Source organism: Thamnophis elegans, chromosome 12 (assembly GCF_009769535.1).
Source record: "Thamnophis elegans isolate rThaEle1 chromosome 12, rThaEle1.pri, whole genome shotgun sequence".
Taxonomy (NCBI): Eukaryota; Metazoa; Chordata; class Lepidosauria; order Squamata; family Colubridae; genus Thamnophis; species Thamnophis elegans.
Window position 1 is genome coordinate 8,629,185 of NC_045552.1, and position 17,189 is coordinate 8,646,373.

At 43.2% G+C, this 17,189-nt stretch overlaps 1 protein-coding gene across 1 annotated transcript; it reads right to left on the reverse strand.

Annotated features, from left to right (window-relative positions):
- Window positions 1-504: 504 nt before the first annotated feature.
- On the reverse strand, window positions 505-3,524 carry LOC116516235 (hepcidin-like). Its single transcript, XM_032228668.1, has 3 exons — window positions 3,335-3,524; window positions 1,877-1,939; window positions 505-821 (listed from the first exon to the last, which is right to left on the reverse strand). Exons 1-3 carry the CDS (start codon window positions 3,410-3,412, stop codon window positions 717-719), a joined length of 246 nt encoding a protein of 81 aa, XP_032084559.1. The 5' UTR covers window positions 3,413-3,524; the 3' UTR covers window positions 505-716.
- Window positions 3,525-17,189: the final 13,665 nt, after the last annotated feature.

The following is a 17,189-nucleotide window of genomic DNA, read 5'->3' on the forward strand; positions in this document are numbered from 1 at the left end:
TTTTTGCCTTCCATGCAGATGTTTAAAGCCGAGATGCAGAACAAAAAGGAATGGATAAGGAAGAGGGCCAGGGGGGAAATTCAGCAGGTTCTGGAGAACCAGTAGCAGAAATTTTGAGTAGTTCAGAGAACCAGCAAATACCACCTCTGGCTGGCCCCAGAGTGGGATGAGAATGGAGATTTTGCAATATCCTTCCCCTGCCATGCTCACCAAGCCATGCCCACCAAGTCACACCATGCCCACCAAACCACACCCACAGAATTGGTAGTTAAAAAAAAATGAATTTCACCACTGAATAGGGCCTATATCCTTGTTGGCTGAGTAGATTCCATGGCTTGATTCGAAATTGTATGGGTCTTTAAATACATTTCTGTTGAGTCATTCCAACCTTTAAGATCAGGCTAATCAGGTGATTTGTGGTTTGCCTTTTTTGGGGAAGGCAAACAGATCTTAGGCAGGAAAATATCATCCAGAGGTAGAGAATCACAAATCCATAACAGCACATATGAGATAAAAATACGTTTAATTCTCAAGAACTGACAAGAACATCCAAACAAAACAAAAACACCACATACTGTCAAACTAATAAATAAGGAGAATGTGTCAGGAGACCTGGAGACCAATGGGAGGAGGTATTTTTTGGGAGGTGGTCATTTCTACACGGGAGAAGGGTATCTCCATAGCAGAGTTGTCATCTCTCGTGGACTTTGTCCTCTTCATGTCCGGCAACAGTAGCCAAAACCCTTGTTCCCACAACAGTCCCAGCAATATCTGCAGAGAGCAATGTGACTGATGTGACGCTTGGATCTTCCTAGCAATGCCTGTGGGGAGAAATAAAAAGGATTTACTTTCTGGGTGTGCACAAGTTTGGATTTCAGAAAGAGGATTTACAATGAAGATCAGAATGCAACCTATCTAGAACTACCGGTATCCATGGCTTCCAAGGGATCTCTTTTGTTCTTATTTAACTTTTCATGACACCTGATTTGAACATGTCTAATCAAGGCTTAGAGGGATGCAGTGGCTCAGTGGCTAAGATGATAAGCTTGTTGATCAGAAAGGTTGGCAGTTCAGCGGTTCGAATCCATAGTGCCGTGTAACAGAGTGAGCTGCCATTACTTGTCCCAGCTTCTGCCAACCTAGCAGTATACTAAATTCCTAATATATCAATCCGAGTGTCTAGATTGTTGATTCTTTTAAAAAAAGATCTAAAATTGGGAAAGTAACCAAAAAAAAAAACCCAGAATACAAGTTGCAACTGAGACTCCTATTTGAATCTCCCTACAGTTGCAAATGTATAGTCAAGGCTATGGTTTTCCCAGTTGCAATGTATGTCTGTGAAGGTTGGACCATAAGGAAGGCTGAGCGCCAAAGAAGGGAGGCCTTTGAACTCTGGTGCTGGAGAAGACTCCTGCGAGTCCCTTGGACTGCAAGGCGATCAAATCGGACAGTCCTAGAGGAGATCAACCCTGACTGCTCTTTAGAAGGCCAGATCCTGAAGATGAAACTCAAATACTTTGGCTACCTAATGAGAAGGAAGGACTCCCTGGAGAAGAGCCGCATGCTGGGTAAAGACTGAGGGCAAAAGAAGAAGGGGAGGGCGGAGAATGAGGTGGCTGACTGGAGTCACCAAAGCAGTCGGCATGAGCTTAAACAGACTCCAGAGGATGGTAGAGGACAGGAATGCCTGGAGGAACATTGTCCATGGGGTCGCAATGGGTGGGACATGACCGCAGCTCACATCAACAACACAGTTGCAAAGTTCAGAATGTAAGACTATGAGTTTGCATTTTGAATAGATTGCACACGGAGCAAGGTCTTCTCCTTTCTGCTCACTCATGGAATATTACAAGCATTACACAGACTCTGGTCTCACCTGCAGTCCCATGCTTTCTGTTTTGTAGGTATCCGCACCGGCCAAGTCTTTCTGGATATCTCTCTGCAACAAAGAGGAAACAAAAATACTTCTTTCAAGTCTTCTATTTTCAAAGAGGAAAGAAAGATTTCAAAAGTAGCCTATGTTCCCAGAATGTTGTAGACTCATCTAAAATGTAGTTAGCTAGCTTGTGGTTCAGCTTCCTGTGGGAGAGCCAGCCACTATCTTTAGGTTAGGAGCGTAAAGTCGGTTTGTTTAGACATTGTATGCTGTGTGATTTTGTCAAGATTTTTGAGTTGAAGGTTAAGCAAGGTGTGTGAGTTCAGCTTTCTAGGCATTAGGGACCCAAATCTTTAAAATTAGAGAACAGGGGTATAATTCTCTCAATGCAGGGTTGGGCTGCTACAGGTTCGTCCGGGTTTGGGAGAATCCATAGCTAATGTTATGGCCGGTTCCGAGAACTTCCAAATCCCAACACTGGCTGGCCCTGCCCTGCCCACTCCACCCAGCCCCACCCCCAAATCATCTGGTGAGCTCCATAATCAAGTGACGTCATAAGAATCAACGTTTCTCTATTCTGGCCCAATATTCCAACTCCAAAGCTCCTTCAGCAGTCACCAGGACCAGCTTGTATTTTCATCTACCACCCACCACTATCCTGCTTTTGAAAAGCTTAGAATGATTAAAAGTCCATTAATTATGAGACTGGAGAATTATGCTGGAGAAGACTCCTGCGAGTCCCTTGGACTGTAAGGTGATCAAACTGGTCAGTCCTAGAGGAGATCAACCCTGACTGCTCTTTAGAAGGCCAGATCCTGAAGATGAATCTCAAAGACTTTGGCCACCTAATGAGGAGGGACTCACTGGAGAAGAGCCTCATCCTGGGAAAGATGGAGGGCAAAAGAAGAAGGGGATGGCAGAGAATGAGGTGGCTGGATGGAGTCACTGAAGCAGTAGGCATGTGCTTAAATGGACTCCAGAGGATGGTAGAGGACAGGAAGGCTTGGAGGAAGATTGTGCATGGGGTCACAATGGGTCGGACACAACTTTGCAACTAACAAAAACAATTATGAGACAGCTAAAAGGTACAATCATCCCAACTTTCATAACAACAATCTTTTCTCCAGCAGCCTTCATCCTTCCTGGCTTCTTATAAATACTAGAGGAAGATCTCCAGGTATATTGCTTTCCATGGGTTTTCTCAGACCAGGAAGCAAGGACTTCCAGCAAGTTTACAGAAGGATGGAAAGACAGAGAAAAGTGGAGAACCAGAAAACAAAGCTTCATTGGCTAAAATTAAGCTGAAGCCCAGTTAAGGAAGTTCAAGGACATGATGAGAAGATATTAAAACTAAAGTAACAGTGAAGGGGTCAAAACAGCAGCTACTTCAACAGAGAAAGAAAATGTCCAAGAAACTGGAAAGCACATTTTTGCATAACATGAATAATTTTTTCTTACCTGAATAGTGAAGGCACAGAGGTTTCTGGTAGCAGCACTAAGTAAAACGAAGAGCACGCAGATAACTTGAAGTTTCATCTTCTTTTCTTGAGTAAGGCTGGGTCCTTAGATTTTTTTTAAAATAAAAATCTTCTCTTGCTCGTTCTCTCTCTGGCATAAACCAAGATTGCGTTGTAGGCAAGTGAACACAGGAGCCACTTTTAAGGATCACAGAGTCCCTCCCCTAGTTGGGATCAACCAATGATCAGTGATCCAGGAAAGTCCACACGTGGGCAAGATAATGGCCAGCAAACAGGTCAATAGAACTTATCACATTTGAACAGTAGCGCACATCCCTCAGACCTACTGGAAAAGGAGACAAATTTCCCAACTGACGTAACATGTCTGGGTCAGTTCCATCCACATGTGCAAAAAAAACTGAATAGACGAAGGCTGGTGTGAAGAAACCAGGAGTATATTCTGTTCCAGCTTTCATCCTTTCTGGGATTTTCCTAACCATTGCAGTAAGATTTACTGTAATTTTCTTCACTGGGATTCAAAAATAAAACAGTCAAATCAGCACATGTCCAAAATAGGGAAATCAAGGTTTGGAACAAGCCATTCACCCACCACCACGTTGTGCAAGAGATCTTCTGCCAGTCAGCGAAGCAGAGGTGGAGAACTCGTGAAATCAAGTAACATCAGCAGAGAAAGAGGTTGATGTCCCAATTTTGGGAAGGAAGAATGCCTGGAAAAATTAGCAGATCCAGATCTGGCCTTGAAGTTTATGCTTCCACAGGTTCTAATTCTCAACCTGACCTCAATAGATCAGAACATGCCATTTTTTAAAATCAAAGAGTTGGATTAAGTCGGATGCAATTATTTAAATATGGTTTGATCAGGCAACGAATTATCTGATCTTTTAAAAGGTGCATCCCATTTCTTGATTATTTAGGTTGTTGTAGATCACATATCATTTTAGTAGCTGCACAGACCACAATTCCCCCCCCCCCCGAATAGACATAAAACTGGACTTTTTGGAGTGGGAGGAAAGGAAGAGATTTTTAAAGGATTACCTAAAAGCTCCATTAGAAGAAGTACAACACAGAAATGAAGAATTAGTTAACACCTAAGTGTGAGTCTCACTTTCTGTTTAATCCATAAGTAAATACATGGTGTTAATGCTTCTAATTAATTCTGCTTCATAATAAAACCTGCTTTTGTCTGTTCTTTTTTGCTATATTTTCTAAATAGTAGAAATTTCCAGGGTTAATGTTCCCACTGGTATGGAGGTATTGTCAGTTTTGGTCTTAGAGTTCCATTGATAGTATTCTTCTTAGTAGTAGAGATTGGTCACTTTGCCCAAATTACAATAAATGTTTGAGTGGATAATTATAAAAAAAATTAGATGAGATTTATATATAGATCGAATTTCAGTTTAGACTGAAAAGTAGCTCAGTTGCGATGAAGTTAACTTTCATGATCACCATAGTTTTAAAACTCTTATGCAGTTCTACATTTTCTTGGGAACAGACTTGGGAATTGAGATTTAGTTCTGAGTAACTATGTGGACATTTATACTGTATAATTTCCAGCTCATTTTTTAATTTATTTTCTGAATTACATCCTTCAAATGAGTGCTTTCTTCTCTGGAGGTCATGAAAAACTTCGACATGAAACTTTCATTTATTTGCTAGGCAAAAATAAAAGTTCAGTGGTTGAAAAATTACTCTTGCAAGCATTCATCACACATTTTGAGCAGGCTAGAGAAAGTTAGGGGAAATCTTTAACAACCACAAATTCTGGGGAATAAACACCAAATGATCAATACCTATAGTAAACTAGAGTGCATACAGTATATTGTCCCAAATTATAATACAATTTTTACAATTGCTATCACTATTGCGAACTCCATTCTTTTCAATGTATTTGTATAAATAAATCTAGAACTGACATCTTTCTAGAATTCTTAAAGAGAGAGAGAGAGAGAGAGAGAGAGAGAGAGAGAGAGAGACAGACAGACAGACAGACAGACAGAGACAGACAGACAGACAGATGGACGGACAGAGAGACAGATGGACAGACAGACTGAGTAGTTTGCTTAGTAAAGCAGGATTTCGGACACCCAGTTCCCTTTTCCACATGTAAATATTTTTGAAATTGCAATTCACTTAAAAGATGAATAAGACTTCCTGTTTTTGACCCATTTAGCAACAAATCCATGCAAAAGGTAAATACTTGAGTGTACTGAAATTGCAAATACAAGAATTGTGCATGTATATATATATAGATAAAAAGAAAATAATTGAAGACTGAAATTAAATTAAAGAGAAAAGTCAATACCACATTTAATGTATTTTTATAGAGCTTTGAAGCAACAAAAGGGGAATGTAGGAGCTCTCTCACAGTTTGAAAGTTATTTGTAATACAGCACAAACAAGTAGCTTATTAATATTACTATTATTACTACTGCTGCACTGGGAATTCTTTCGTTTTTTGAAAGTCTTTATATTTATATCACTTAGCTATTATCAGTTATTGTTATTGAATGCAATAATGTTAATAGCCTCAATGTGATCAATATTTAGAATTTTCAATTACCAGAATTTAGAGGTTGTTTTTTTTTTAAAAAGTCAGATGAATAATCTTGAATTGATTTTGAATTTTTTTTTGAATTGATTTTATTTGTAGGCCGCCCTTTTCCCTGAGGGGACTCAGGGCGGCTCACAGAAACCAGGGAGAGGGGAATACAATACAATACAGTACTAAGACAACAACACATAATAAAAATAATACACAACATGCATACAACATTCGGGCGGGGTAATGGTCCTTATCCCCAGGCCTGACGGGCGAGCCAGTTCTTCAAGGCTGTGCGGAAGGCCTGGACGGTGGAGAGGGTACGAATCTCTACGGGGAGCTCGTTCCAAAGGGTCGGGGCCGCTACTGAGAAGGCCCTCCTCCTTGTGGTTGCCAGCCGACATTGGCTGGCCGATGGGATGCGGAGGAGGCCTAACCTATGAGATCTTATAGGCCGTAGGGAGGTAATTGGCAGAAGGCGGTCTCTCAAGTATCCAGATCCACTGCCATGTAGGGCTTTATGGGTGGTCAATAGCACCTTGAAGCGCATCCGGAGATCGACAGGTAGCCAGCGCAGCTCGCGGAGGATAGGTGTAATGCGGGTGAATCGGGGTGCACCCGCAATCACTCGCGCGGCTGCGTTCTGCACTAGCTGAAGTCGCCGGATGCTCTTCAAGGGCAGCCCCATGTAGAGCACATTGCAGTATTCCAGCCTAGAAATCACGAGGGCCCGAGTGACTGTTGTGAGGGCCTCCCGGTTCAGGTAGGGTCGCAACTGGCGCACCAGGCGTACCTGGGCGAATGCCCCCCTGGTCACAGCCGCTATATGATGGTCGAATGACAGCTGTGAATCCAGGAGGACTCCCAAGTTGCGAACCCTCTCTGAGGGGTGTAGAATTTGACCCCCCAGCCTGAGTGTTGGATTAGTGGCCGAATTTTTGGGAGGAAAACACAACAGCCACTCGGTCTTTTCTGGGTTGAGCACAAGCTTGTTAATCCTCATCCAGTCCATGACGGCTTCGAGCCCCCGGTCCATTACGGCAACCGCTTCATTGATTTGGCACGGGGCGGACAGATACAATTGAGTATCGTCCGCATATTGATGGTATCTAATCCCGTGCCTACGGATGATCTCTCCCAGCGGTTTCATGTAAATGTTAAATAGTAGGGGGGATAAGACCGAACCCTGCGGCACCCCATATTTCAGGGGCCTTGGGGACGATCTCTGCCCTCCCACTAACACCGACTGCGACCTGTCCGAGAGGTAGGAGGAGAACCACCGTAACACGGTGCCTCCCACTCCCACCTCCCGCAGTCTTCGCAGAAGGATACCATGGTCGATGGTATCGAAAGCCGCTGAGAGGTCAAGGAGGACCAGGATGGAGGGATGTCCTTCATCTCTGGCTCTCCAGAGATCATCCATCAATGCGACCAAGGCGGTTTCAGTGCTGTAACCGGGTCTGAAGCCTGACTGGAAGGGGTCTAGGTAGTCTGCTTCCTCCAAGGACCGTTGGAGCTGGAAGGCCACCACCTTCTCAACAACCTTCCCCAGGAAGGGGAGGTTGGAGACCGGGCGGTAGTTATTAAGGACAGCTGGATCAAGAGATGGCTTCTTCAGGAGGGGTCTCACCACCGCCGCCTTCAGTGCGGCGGGGAAGTTCCCCTCCCGAAGGGAGGCGGTTACAACCGCCTGGATCCAGCCTCGTGTCACCTCACTACAGTTGGAAACCAGCCATGAGGGACACGGATCCAAAGCACAGGTGGAGGAACTCACAGCTCTCATGGCCTTGTCCACATCCCCGGGGGTAACCTCCTGAAACTCAACCCAGAGCTGTTGTACTTGGTCCCCCTGAGTCTCGGCTGGAACTGCAGATGTGGAGTCCAAGTCCGTCCGAAACCGAGCAATTTTGTCCGCTAAGAATTGGGCATATTCTTCAGCTCTGCCCTGCAAGGGTTCCCCCGCCTCCCTTTTGTTCAGCAGGGAGCGGGTTATCCTAAACAGGGCAGCTGGGCGAGACTCAGCGGACGCAACCAGGGAGGCTATATGTGATCTTTTAGCTGCCCTAAGTGCCCTAGTATATTCCCTGGTGCAGGTGGTTACCATTGCTCGGTTCGATGCGGACTTATCGGACCTCCAGCGGTGCTCCAGGCATCTCCTCCGGCGCTTCATCTCCCGGAGCTCCTCGGTGAACCAAGGTGGTCTCCGGGATCCGCCGCCTCGGAGGGGCCGCAGTGGCGCAATCCGGTCGAGGGCCTCTGACGCTGCCGAGTGCCACGCAGCAGCCAGAGTCTCTGCCGGACTGTGGGTGAAAGTATCAGGAATAACCCCAAGCTCTGTCTGGAACCTTACTGGCTCCATAAGACGCCTGGGGCGGAACCACCTGGTCGGTTCCTCCTCCCTACAGTGGGGGTTTGGCCTCCGGAAGTCGAGCCTCAGTAGGCAATGGTCTGACCACGACAGGGGTATGATGTCACTCCCCCTCAGACCAAGATCACACATCCACTGCTCCGAGAGAAATACAAGGTCAAGCATGTGTCCTGCCGAGTGGGTTGGGCCTCGGATTACTTGAGTCAAGCCCATGGCTGTCATGGAAGCCATGAACTCCTGCGCCCCATCAGAGTTTTCACCGAGCGTCGGCAAATTAAAGTCCCCCAGGACCATCAACCTAGGGAACTCAACTGCCAGCTCGGCTACTGACTCGAGGAGCGAGGGGAGGGCTGCTGCAACGCTGTTGGGAGGCAGGTACGTTAGCAGCAAACCCACTTGACCCTTGAGGTCCAACTTTAACAGCAAAGACTCACACCCGACAATCTCCGGAGCAGGGACCCTACGAGGAACTAACGACTCCCGGATAACAACGGCCACACCCCCACCCCTTCCCTGGGCTCTCGGCTGATGCAGCACCTGAAATCCTTCTGGGCACAGTTCTACAAGGGGGACTCCTCCCTCTGGGCCCAGCCAGGTCTCAGTAATACATGCCAGGTCTGCCCTCTCGTCTAAAATTAAGTCCCGGACGAGAGGTGCTTTATGTACAACAGACCTGGCATTTAGCGACAATAGCCTGAGACCAGGGTCCTGATTACTTACACCATCTGGTCTTGGAGTGGGACTCCTAGGGCCGGAAGGAGGGATCTCTGTGATGTAGCGAACCCTCCTTCCCCGGTAATGGCCTGCCCTAGAGTCCCCGCCGTATCTGCCCCTCCCTGTCACGACCGCAATACCCCGACCCTCTCCCGTATCTTTAGCCCCCTCTAATCTGATTTCAAACAGATTTTAAATCAAAGGCATATTGAGGAGTTTCTTCAAAAAGTTATAGTTGCTGAAGAGATTTAAAAGAAAACACATTTAAACTTTAACAGTGTTCATTAAATCTGGCTTTAAAAAGTACTCTTGATCCATTCTCTTAAATGGCTATGAAAAGAAGTAAGATTTAAAAATGTAGGGAAAAAAACCCCTCTTTTTTGTCATTTCTAAGATTTTTTATACAAATGCTTTTACTGTATTTTAACACTCATCTAGTTTTTATCCAACTTAATTCTTTCATAAAAGGAAAACTATTAAATTTTGGATTCTGTGAATTGTTTCAATTCTTTTCTTTTTATTTCTAATATTCCTTCAATTGATTTTGAATATATGGCTGTCCTAATGTAAACATGATTTTTAAACAATAAACGAAGGTTTCTTTTTTTTCACCACTTCATATATGCCCAACTCAAAGTTGATCAACATGTTGTTCTTTTTCTAAAATATGGAATAAAGTTTAAAAAGGTTGTTGACTTCCCTTTCGCGTTCCAGGGAATGATCAAGACTAATCTCTGACAGTACACACGTTTCTGAAAAGTTTGGTGTCAGAAAGTAGAAAACTTCTAAGGTTCTCAATCTATTGCGTTGTGCAAAGAGAATCAGGCAATTGTCAAAAACAAGAGTAAAATGATAAACATCTCATTGAGATTTGATGGTACTAATTAAAGGGTTTTTTTGGGTGAAACTCCTTAGTTAATGTTAAACAAATGTAAATTCGAGACCCCAAAGAACCAGTTGCTTATTTATAATTCTGGAACAAAATATTATGCTTATAATGTTTGCAAATCTTTCACACAAAAATCCTCTTATCCTCTTGTAGTTTATCCTTCCCCTCTGAACCCCTACAAATAGAGATATTCTGTTGTTGAAAAATAAGAGCCAGAAAATTCTATCAATTCTTCCAGTAGACCCTAATATATATTTTTTACCATTAAAAAAATGTTTTATTTTATATTTGCCTAAATCTATTATTCGGATGTGGTGGCTGAGTGCCTAAGATCCTGAACTTGTCGATCAGAAAGGTTGGTAGTTCAGTTACTTGCTTCTGCCAACTTAGCAGTTCAAAACCACGTAAAAAATGCAAGTAGAAAAATAGGAACCACCTTTGGTGGGAAGGGAACAACGTTCTGTGCACCTTCGGCGTTTAGTCATGCCGGCCAGATGATCACGGAGACGTTTTTGGACAGCACTGGCTCTTTGGGTTTGAAACTGAGATGAGCACTGCCCCCTAGAGTCGGGAACGACTAGCACATATATGCAAGGGGAACAATTACCTTTACCTTAAACCTATTATCTTTCTGCTCTATCAGAATGATGCCATTCTGGCTACATCCACATCATCCAAAATGAGAGATTTTTAATATGTAAAGTAGGAACACATTGAATACGGAATTGTGGTGGATGTAAGCAATGAGTATGAGTCCCAAAAGTGCTTTTTTAAGAGGCAACTGGACTTTCTCAGTTTTCTTTGAAGATTTTTTCGCTTCTTGGAAGAGAAGCGAAACATCTTCAAAGAAAAACCAGAAAGTCCAGTTGCCTCTTGAAAACACACCATTGGAACAACCATGACCTGGATAGCTGAGAATCTCCATAGACACTGAGTATGAGCTACAAAGTCATCATATATTGCATGGCACCACTGCACAAATAATGCAAACGATGCCATATTTACCATTATGTCATGACCGAAAAGATGACACATCCTTCTTCCCTCCATCTCTAGGAAGATGACCAGGATGTTATGGCTGTGCTCAACCAATGTGCTTTCCCGTGGATCACTTTAGTATTAAACTAGTCACAACTGGCTGGATTTTCAGAGCATATGGACATTATTGTGTTATAGTGATTACATTGCAGAACTAAGTCCTGGAAAAGTTGGGCTAAAATTCAAATTTGTCTGGGAGGCTACCCCTATTCTTTTGATCTGACAGGGTGGATATAAGGAGAAATTGAAGAAGTGTATGCTCTACTTGCCTCTCTGAGAATCTGGACAAAAAGTAGTCTGTCTGTCTGTCCGTCTGTCCATATCTATCTGTCTGTCTCTGTCTGTCTGTCTGTCTGTCTGTCTGTCTGTCTGTCTATCTATCTATCTATCTATCTATCTATCTATCTATCTATCTATCTATCTATCTATCTCTATCTTCTATGTATCTATCATCTATCTATGTATATATTTATAATCAATCTTCTATCTATCTATCTATCTATCTATCTATCTATCTATCTATCTATCATCTATCTATCTATCTATCTATCTATCTATCTATCTATCATCTATATCTATCTATCATCTATATCTATCTATCTATCTATCTATCTATCTATCTCATCTATCTCACCTATCTACCTATCTACCTATCATCTATCTATCTATCATCTATCTATCTATCTATCTATCTATCTATCTATCTATCTATCTATCATCTATCTATCTATCATCTAATAATCTATGTATACATTTATAATCAATCTTCTTTCATCTATCTATCTATCTATCTATCTATCTATCTATCTATCTATCTATCATCTATCTATCATCTGTCTGTCTATCATCTATATATTTATCTATTTATCATCAATCTTCTTTCATCTCTCTCACTCTTTCTCATCAATCTTCTTTCTCTTCTACCTATCTATCACCTATCATCAAAAGAACAACCTTCATAGTCTCAAGCACCAACAATATGTCTCAAATTGAATACTGATTGAATTCAATTCTCCCCAAGCAAGGAATCCATATTTTGTTTGCATGAACCTAGCTAGGGGGCATATTACCAGGGGGGGGCTTTTCCTGATATCTGAGTGATGTGAGAAGCCCCCTTTCCAGTCAGTTGTCTTCTGCTAACAAGATTTCCCCTTTTCGGAGAATCTATTTGTTCAGAGCACCAAGCAAATCCGTTTGTTTGCTGTTTCTCCATTCTGCTTGCATCCCTGATGGGATTTGGCTGGCTTCCAGCAGACCCATGGCTCCTCTCTGGCGGCCAACACAGACCCACAGGCGCCAGGCAGGACACCTTTCCTTCCATGCACTCTGTCCAGGATCAGTGACCTTGGATGCATCAGTTCCAGGCAGTCCTCTTCTCTGAGGACAAGCCAATATGATTCCAGCTTCCAGGATGATGGGACCAGTTCCACCCCTAAATTGTGCCCATTCTTTATTGACTAATCACTGGCGTATTGAAAAATATCTATGTTTCTCCCTGATCCCCAGAAATACAATAATTCATTACTATAAACATTCAGGAATCCAACCTCCAAAGTTCTAAATAAATTAGAAGAACATCAAAATCACCTAAGGTGGTGTTACAACAGGCCCTAAGGATGGTAAACAAAGCAACTCAAACTGTATATTATAACCTTTTAAATGGAATAACAAAAGTATAAGAATGGCAAAGGAAAAGAATAAATATGTGAATGTATACCTATAATTGTATGTAAGAGAATAAATGGTAGTAAGGATATAAAGCACAATATAGGTAAACAATATTTTGTTATAAATAGCTAAGTGTAAATAAATATAGAATTGTATATAAAAATGGATAATGAATAAGGGGACCATGAATGCAAGATAGAAATGTATAGAAGGGAAAACACCAACTGTAAAGAAATCGATACGGAACTGCTGTATGATATATGATGGAACTTCTTGTTCCTATGTTGTGTTAAGTCATGCGTTTGTTTTTGTTGATGTGTTTATGTGTTTAAAATAAAGTTTTTTTTTTAAAAAAAAAAATCACCTAAACCAACAATCAGCCAAAAGGAGGACATCCTCAGAAGCCCAAATACCCAACAGGGGAGGGAGATAAGCTGCCTTTTTCTTTCACCTTCTTTCTAAAAATGTGAAACCAAAAACCCTCAAAATATGAAAATTCAGTCTAGACTTCTGAAAGCAAGAAGTCCATAATGATCAAGGCAGCCACTGAGATCTGTCTCAAAGATCTCACCACCTCATTCACATGATATATAAAGTACAATAATGATTTTAATGTATAAGAATGGGATGATTTGAATACCTTGGTATAATTGTATGTAGTGACCATTTTATATCAGAAAGATGTTTGTATATTAAAAGGATGAATGATGATGTAAGGAACAATTGATATATACATGAATTGAAATACTTAACCACTATATGGATTAATAATTAATAATGGGGTGATTGGTGACATTATGGTCAATTGAAAATATGAATGTATATTATAAATTAATGGGAATCCTTTGTTCTATTCTTCGCTCTTTCTTCTTAGAGATAGGTGACACTGTAATACTTTAAAGACTCATTGTTATTTGATAGATAATCATGAATTTAAGGAAATAAGGATTGTTACAAATGAAAGAACATTAATGGTAATTTGAATACATAATGCCCAATGACAGCGAAATACTCAGTTATGTTTAATGTAAACCAGTGATGATAACCCTGAGTTTAAGAATTTGTAAAACTTGTAACCAAACGACATGCTTGATGAAATGGAGGAAAGTTGTTTTTTGTTCTGCTCTTGCTTTGTTTTGTAGTTTTGTTTAAAAAAGAATAAAAATATATTAAAAAAAAAAAAAGATCTCACCACCTCCAGCAAAAGGAGTCCAGAGCATAGCCTCTTGGCTTAAATGCCAGAACTGTCCTATGATGTGTCTCTACATGATAGACAAAGTGTGGGCATGGTGAAAATAACAGAATAACAGACTTGGAAGCAGAGGTGGGTTCCTACCAGTTCGCACCTATTCGGTAGAACCGGTTCGTCAAATCTACCAAACCAGTTAGAAGAGGTTCCACCAGTGGACCCGGAAAGCAGGCCACACCTACAGAAGAGGTTCCAAAATTTTTTGAAACCCACCACTGGTCCTTGGATATGATTATTCTACACTATCATGCTCCTATTTATAAAACTCAGTGCCTTTGTGAAAGGTAAGGATGACTACTGCGTTTGTGGTGCAATCAGAACATTGGGTGTGTTGAAGTTGTTTTAATGCAAACCAAAGATGCCTTTTAAAAAACAAGTTTACATCATATTCTTATGCATGCCAGTGCTGTGTGTGAGGTAATTTAAGGTGGTTCTGACAAGTGTCGTTGGCATCTTCATATCCGGTCACATGGGCGGCAAGCCACTCCCATCCAGTCACATGGGCAGAAAGCCACTCCCACAAAGGAGGCCACACCCACAGAGTAGGTTCAAACAATTTTTGAAACCCACCACTGCTTGGAAGTCACTTGGAGGTCCTCTAGTCCAACCCCTTGCTCAAGCAGGAAACCCTGTACCATTTCAGGCAAATGATTGTCCAATCTCTTCTAATAAACCTCCAGTGTTGAAGCACCTACAACTTCTGGAGGCAAGTCATTCCACTGGTTAATTGTTCTCTCACTGTCGGGAAATATCTCCTTAGTTCTAGGTTGCTTCTCTCCTTGATTAGAGACTTCGAGAGGAAACTTCAGTGCACAAGGGCCTCTCTCAAATCAGCAACCCATTTAGTGAATTTATAGGCCACCCAATCCCGGAGGACTCCAGGCGGCTTACAGAAATAAAAAAATATTAAGAAAAGATTAAAACAAATAATACACAGCAAATTAAAGGAAACACAACATGCACCCAGTCAAAGCGGGGTTGGACCTCAATCAAGAGATCAACAGCCCCAGGCCTGCCGGAATAGCCAGGTTTTGATAGCTTTTCGGAAGGCCATGAGAGTGGGTAGGGTCCGGATCTCTGGGGGTAGCTCTTTCCATAGGGCCGGAGCGGCAACAGAGAAGGCCCTACTCCGAGGCGTCGCCAGCCGACATTGTCCAGCTGATGGCACCTGGAGAAGGCCCATCCTGTGCGATATTATCGGTCTTAGGGAGGTATGCCCTAACCCATTATTTTCAGATTTCAGTGCAGCTGTGAAGGTGAAGATCCTTGCCGTTCAATGTATGATGCCAAAAAGAGAGTAGGTAGGTACCCCTTCCCCCCCCCCCCAAGATGTCAGAAATACTTATTTTTCAGAACGCCTGAACAGAGTTGAGCAATCAAGGAAGGGAGACACGTAGAAATGAAGAATATGATTCTAAACCCAGGATAATATTTTGATTATTATTAGCCTCCAGTGGTAATGGGAGATGTCCATTGGCATACAGGCAGTCCTCAACCTACACGACCGTGATTGAGTCCGAAATTTCGATTGTGAAGTGAGACGTTTGTTAAGTGAGTTTGGCCCCATTTTATGACCATGCTTGCCACAGTTGTTAAGTGAATCGCTGCGGTTGACCACCCGGTTGTTAAGTGAATCTGGCTTCCCCGTTGACTTGTTAGAAGTTCACCAAAGGGGATCACATGATTCTCGGACACAGCAACGGTCATAAATAGGAACCGGGGCCAAGCATTTGAATTTTGATCGCGTGACTGTGGAGATGCTGCCGAGGTCGTAACAGTGAAAAAGGGCCATCACTCAACATTATTCAGGGCCATTGTAACTTCCAACAGTCACTAAACAAACTGTTGTAAGTACTTCCTATACTTTGTACAAGGAGTGGCAACCTTTTGAAAATTATTATTGCTTCATTGCCTCAGTCGAGCGGAAAGATGGGCGAGTTTAAGCCGACAATGCAGGAGTGGACTTCAAAAATTTTAGCAACGGCTTCTCTGACTGGTTGTTGGATAGCCATGGCCAAGCTGGGCATGGCCTAGTCAGCCTCCTGCAACATGGCAAGGAGGGGAGTTTTCGCTCTCCCCGGACTCCGGCGGCTTTCCTCGAGCCTCCGGAAGGACAAAAACAGCATCCCCCAGGTATCGGAGGCTCCCTGGAGGCTGGAAACGGGTCCATTTCCAGCCCTCCAGAGCCTCCAGGAGGCCCATTTTTAACCCTCCCTGCGGGCCCTGCATTTACCTGGCTTCCAAAACGGGCCGAATGGAGACTCCTGGGAGGGGCATGGTGGGCGGGGCCAGCCAGGAGTGGAATTTGGGGATCGCCATGCAGAATCTGCACTAGAGGATCGCCCGAACCCAGGCGAACCACCTCTGAGACAATGTACAGCCAAACAGGAATAGGAACATGCTCTAGTGGTGTTCACACAACACATATGCACGGCAGTTGCAAATCTGGCAGCCACATTTGCTCAATGTGCTAAGCCAGGTTAGTTTTTTGTGGAGTAGCCCCTTTTGTGTGAATTCCATCTGGATAGAACTTTTTAATTGAGGTTGCGCCGGCATTGTGAGTAAAGCTTTGAAACCCTTTCAACATTGCTGTTTCCATTCTCTTTACGAAGTTGCATGCTTTAGGAAAGGACACCGTTGACTCTTAAGGCAAGTAGGGTGAGAGAAGGTACCTTGAGCTATATACTAGACCAGGAGTGTCAAAGTCAAGGCCCAAGGCCCGAATACAGCCTGTGGGGTACTTAGATCTGGCCCACGGCCCACCCTGGAAACAGCGAAGAACTGTCCTGCGGTGCCTCTGCCAGCGAAAACATAAGCTTGCGAGGGCTGTGGGCGGCCCTCTGGAGCTCCGTTTTTGCTGGCAGGGGTTGCAGGAGGCTATCCCAGCCAAAATCGGAACTCGGAAGCCCGTTTTTGCTGGCAAAGTGCTTGGGCCACCACTGGTACTGACCATGAGTGACATTGAACTGACCACATCCACCCCGGCCAGGCTCACCCCAGCCCCCAGAGGTCAAGCACAACTCTGATGTGGCCCTCAATGGTTCACCAACAAATGCGCGATAGACATATGCGCGCCGACAAAACCGTGACGGACAAATGAGCACCGTCAAAATCACTAATTGATTTTCAACACTAGCACACCGACAAATGCGTGCCAACAAAATCACGTCATCAACAAACTATAGCCAAACTATAACCCTAACCCTAACAGTAATTTTTTCGATTTCATTGTGCTTGTCGTCACGCATTTGTCGTAGCGATTTTGATGTCGCGTTTTAATCAGCGCTATTTTGTTGGCGCACATATGTCTATTGCGCAATTGTCGGGTCACGGCCCTCAATAAAATCGAGTTTGACACCCCTGCACTAAA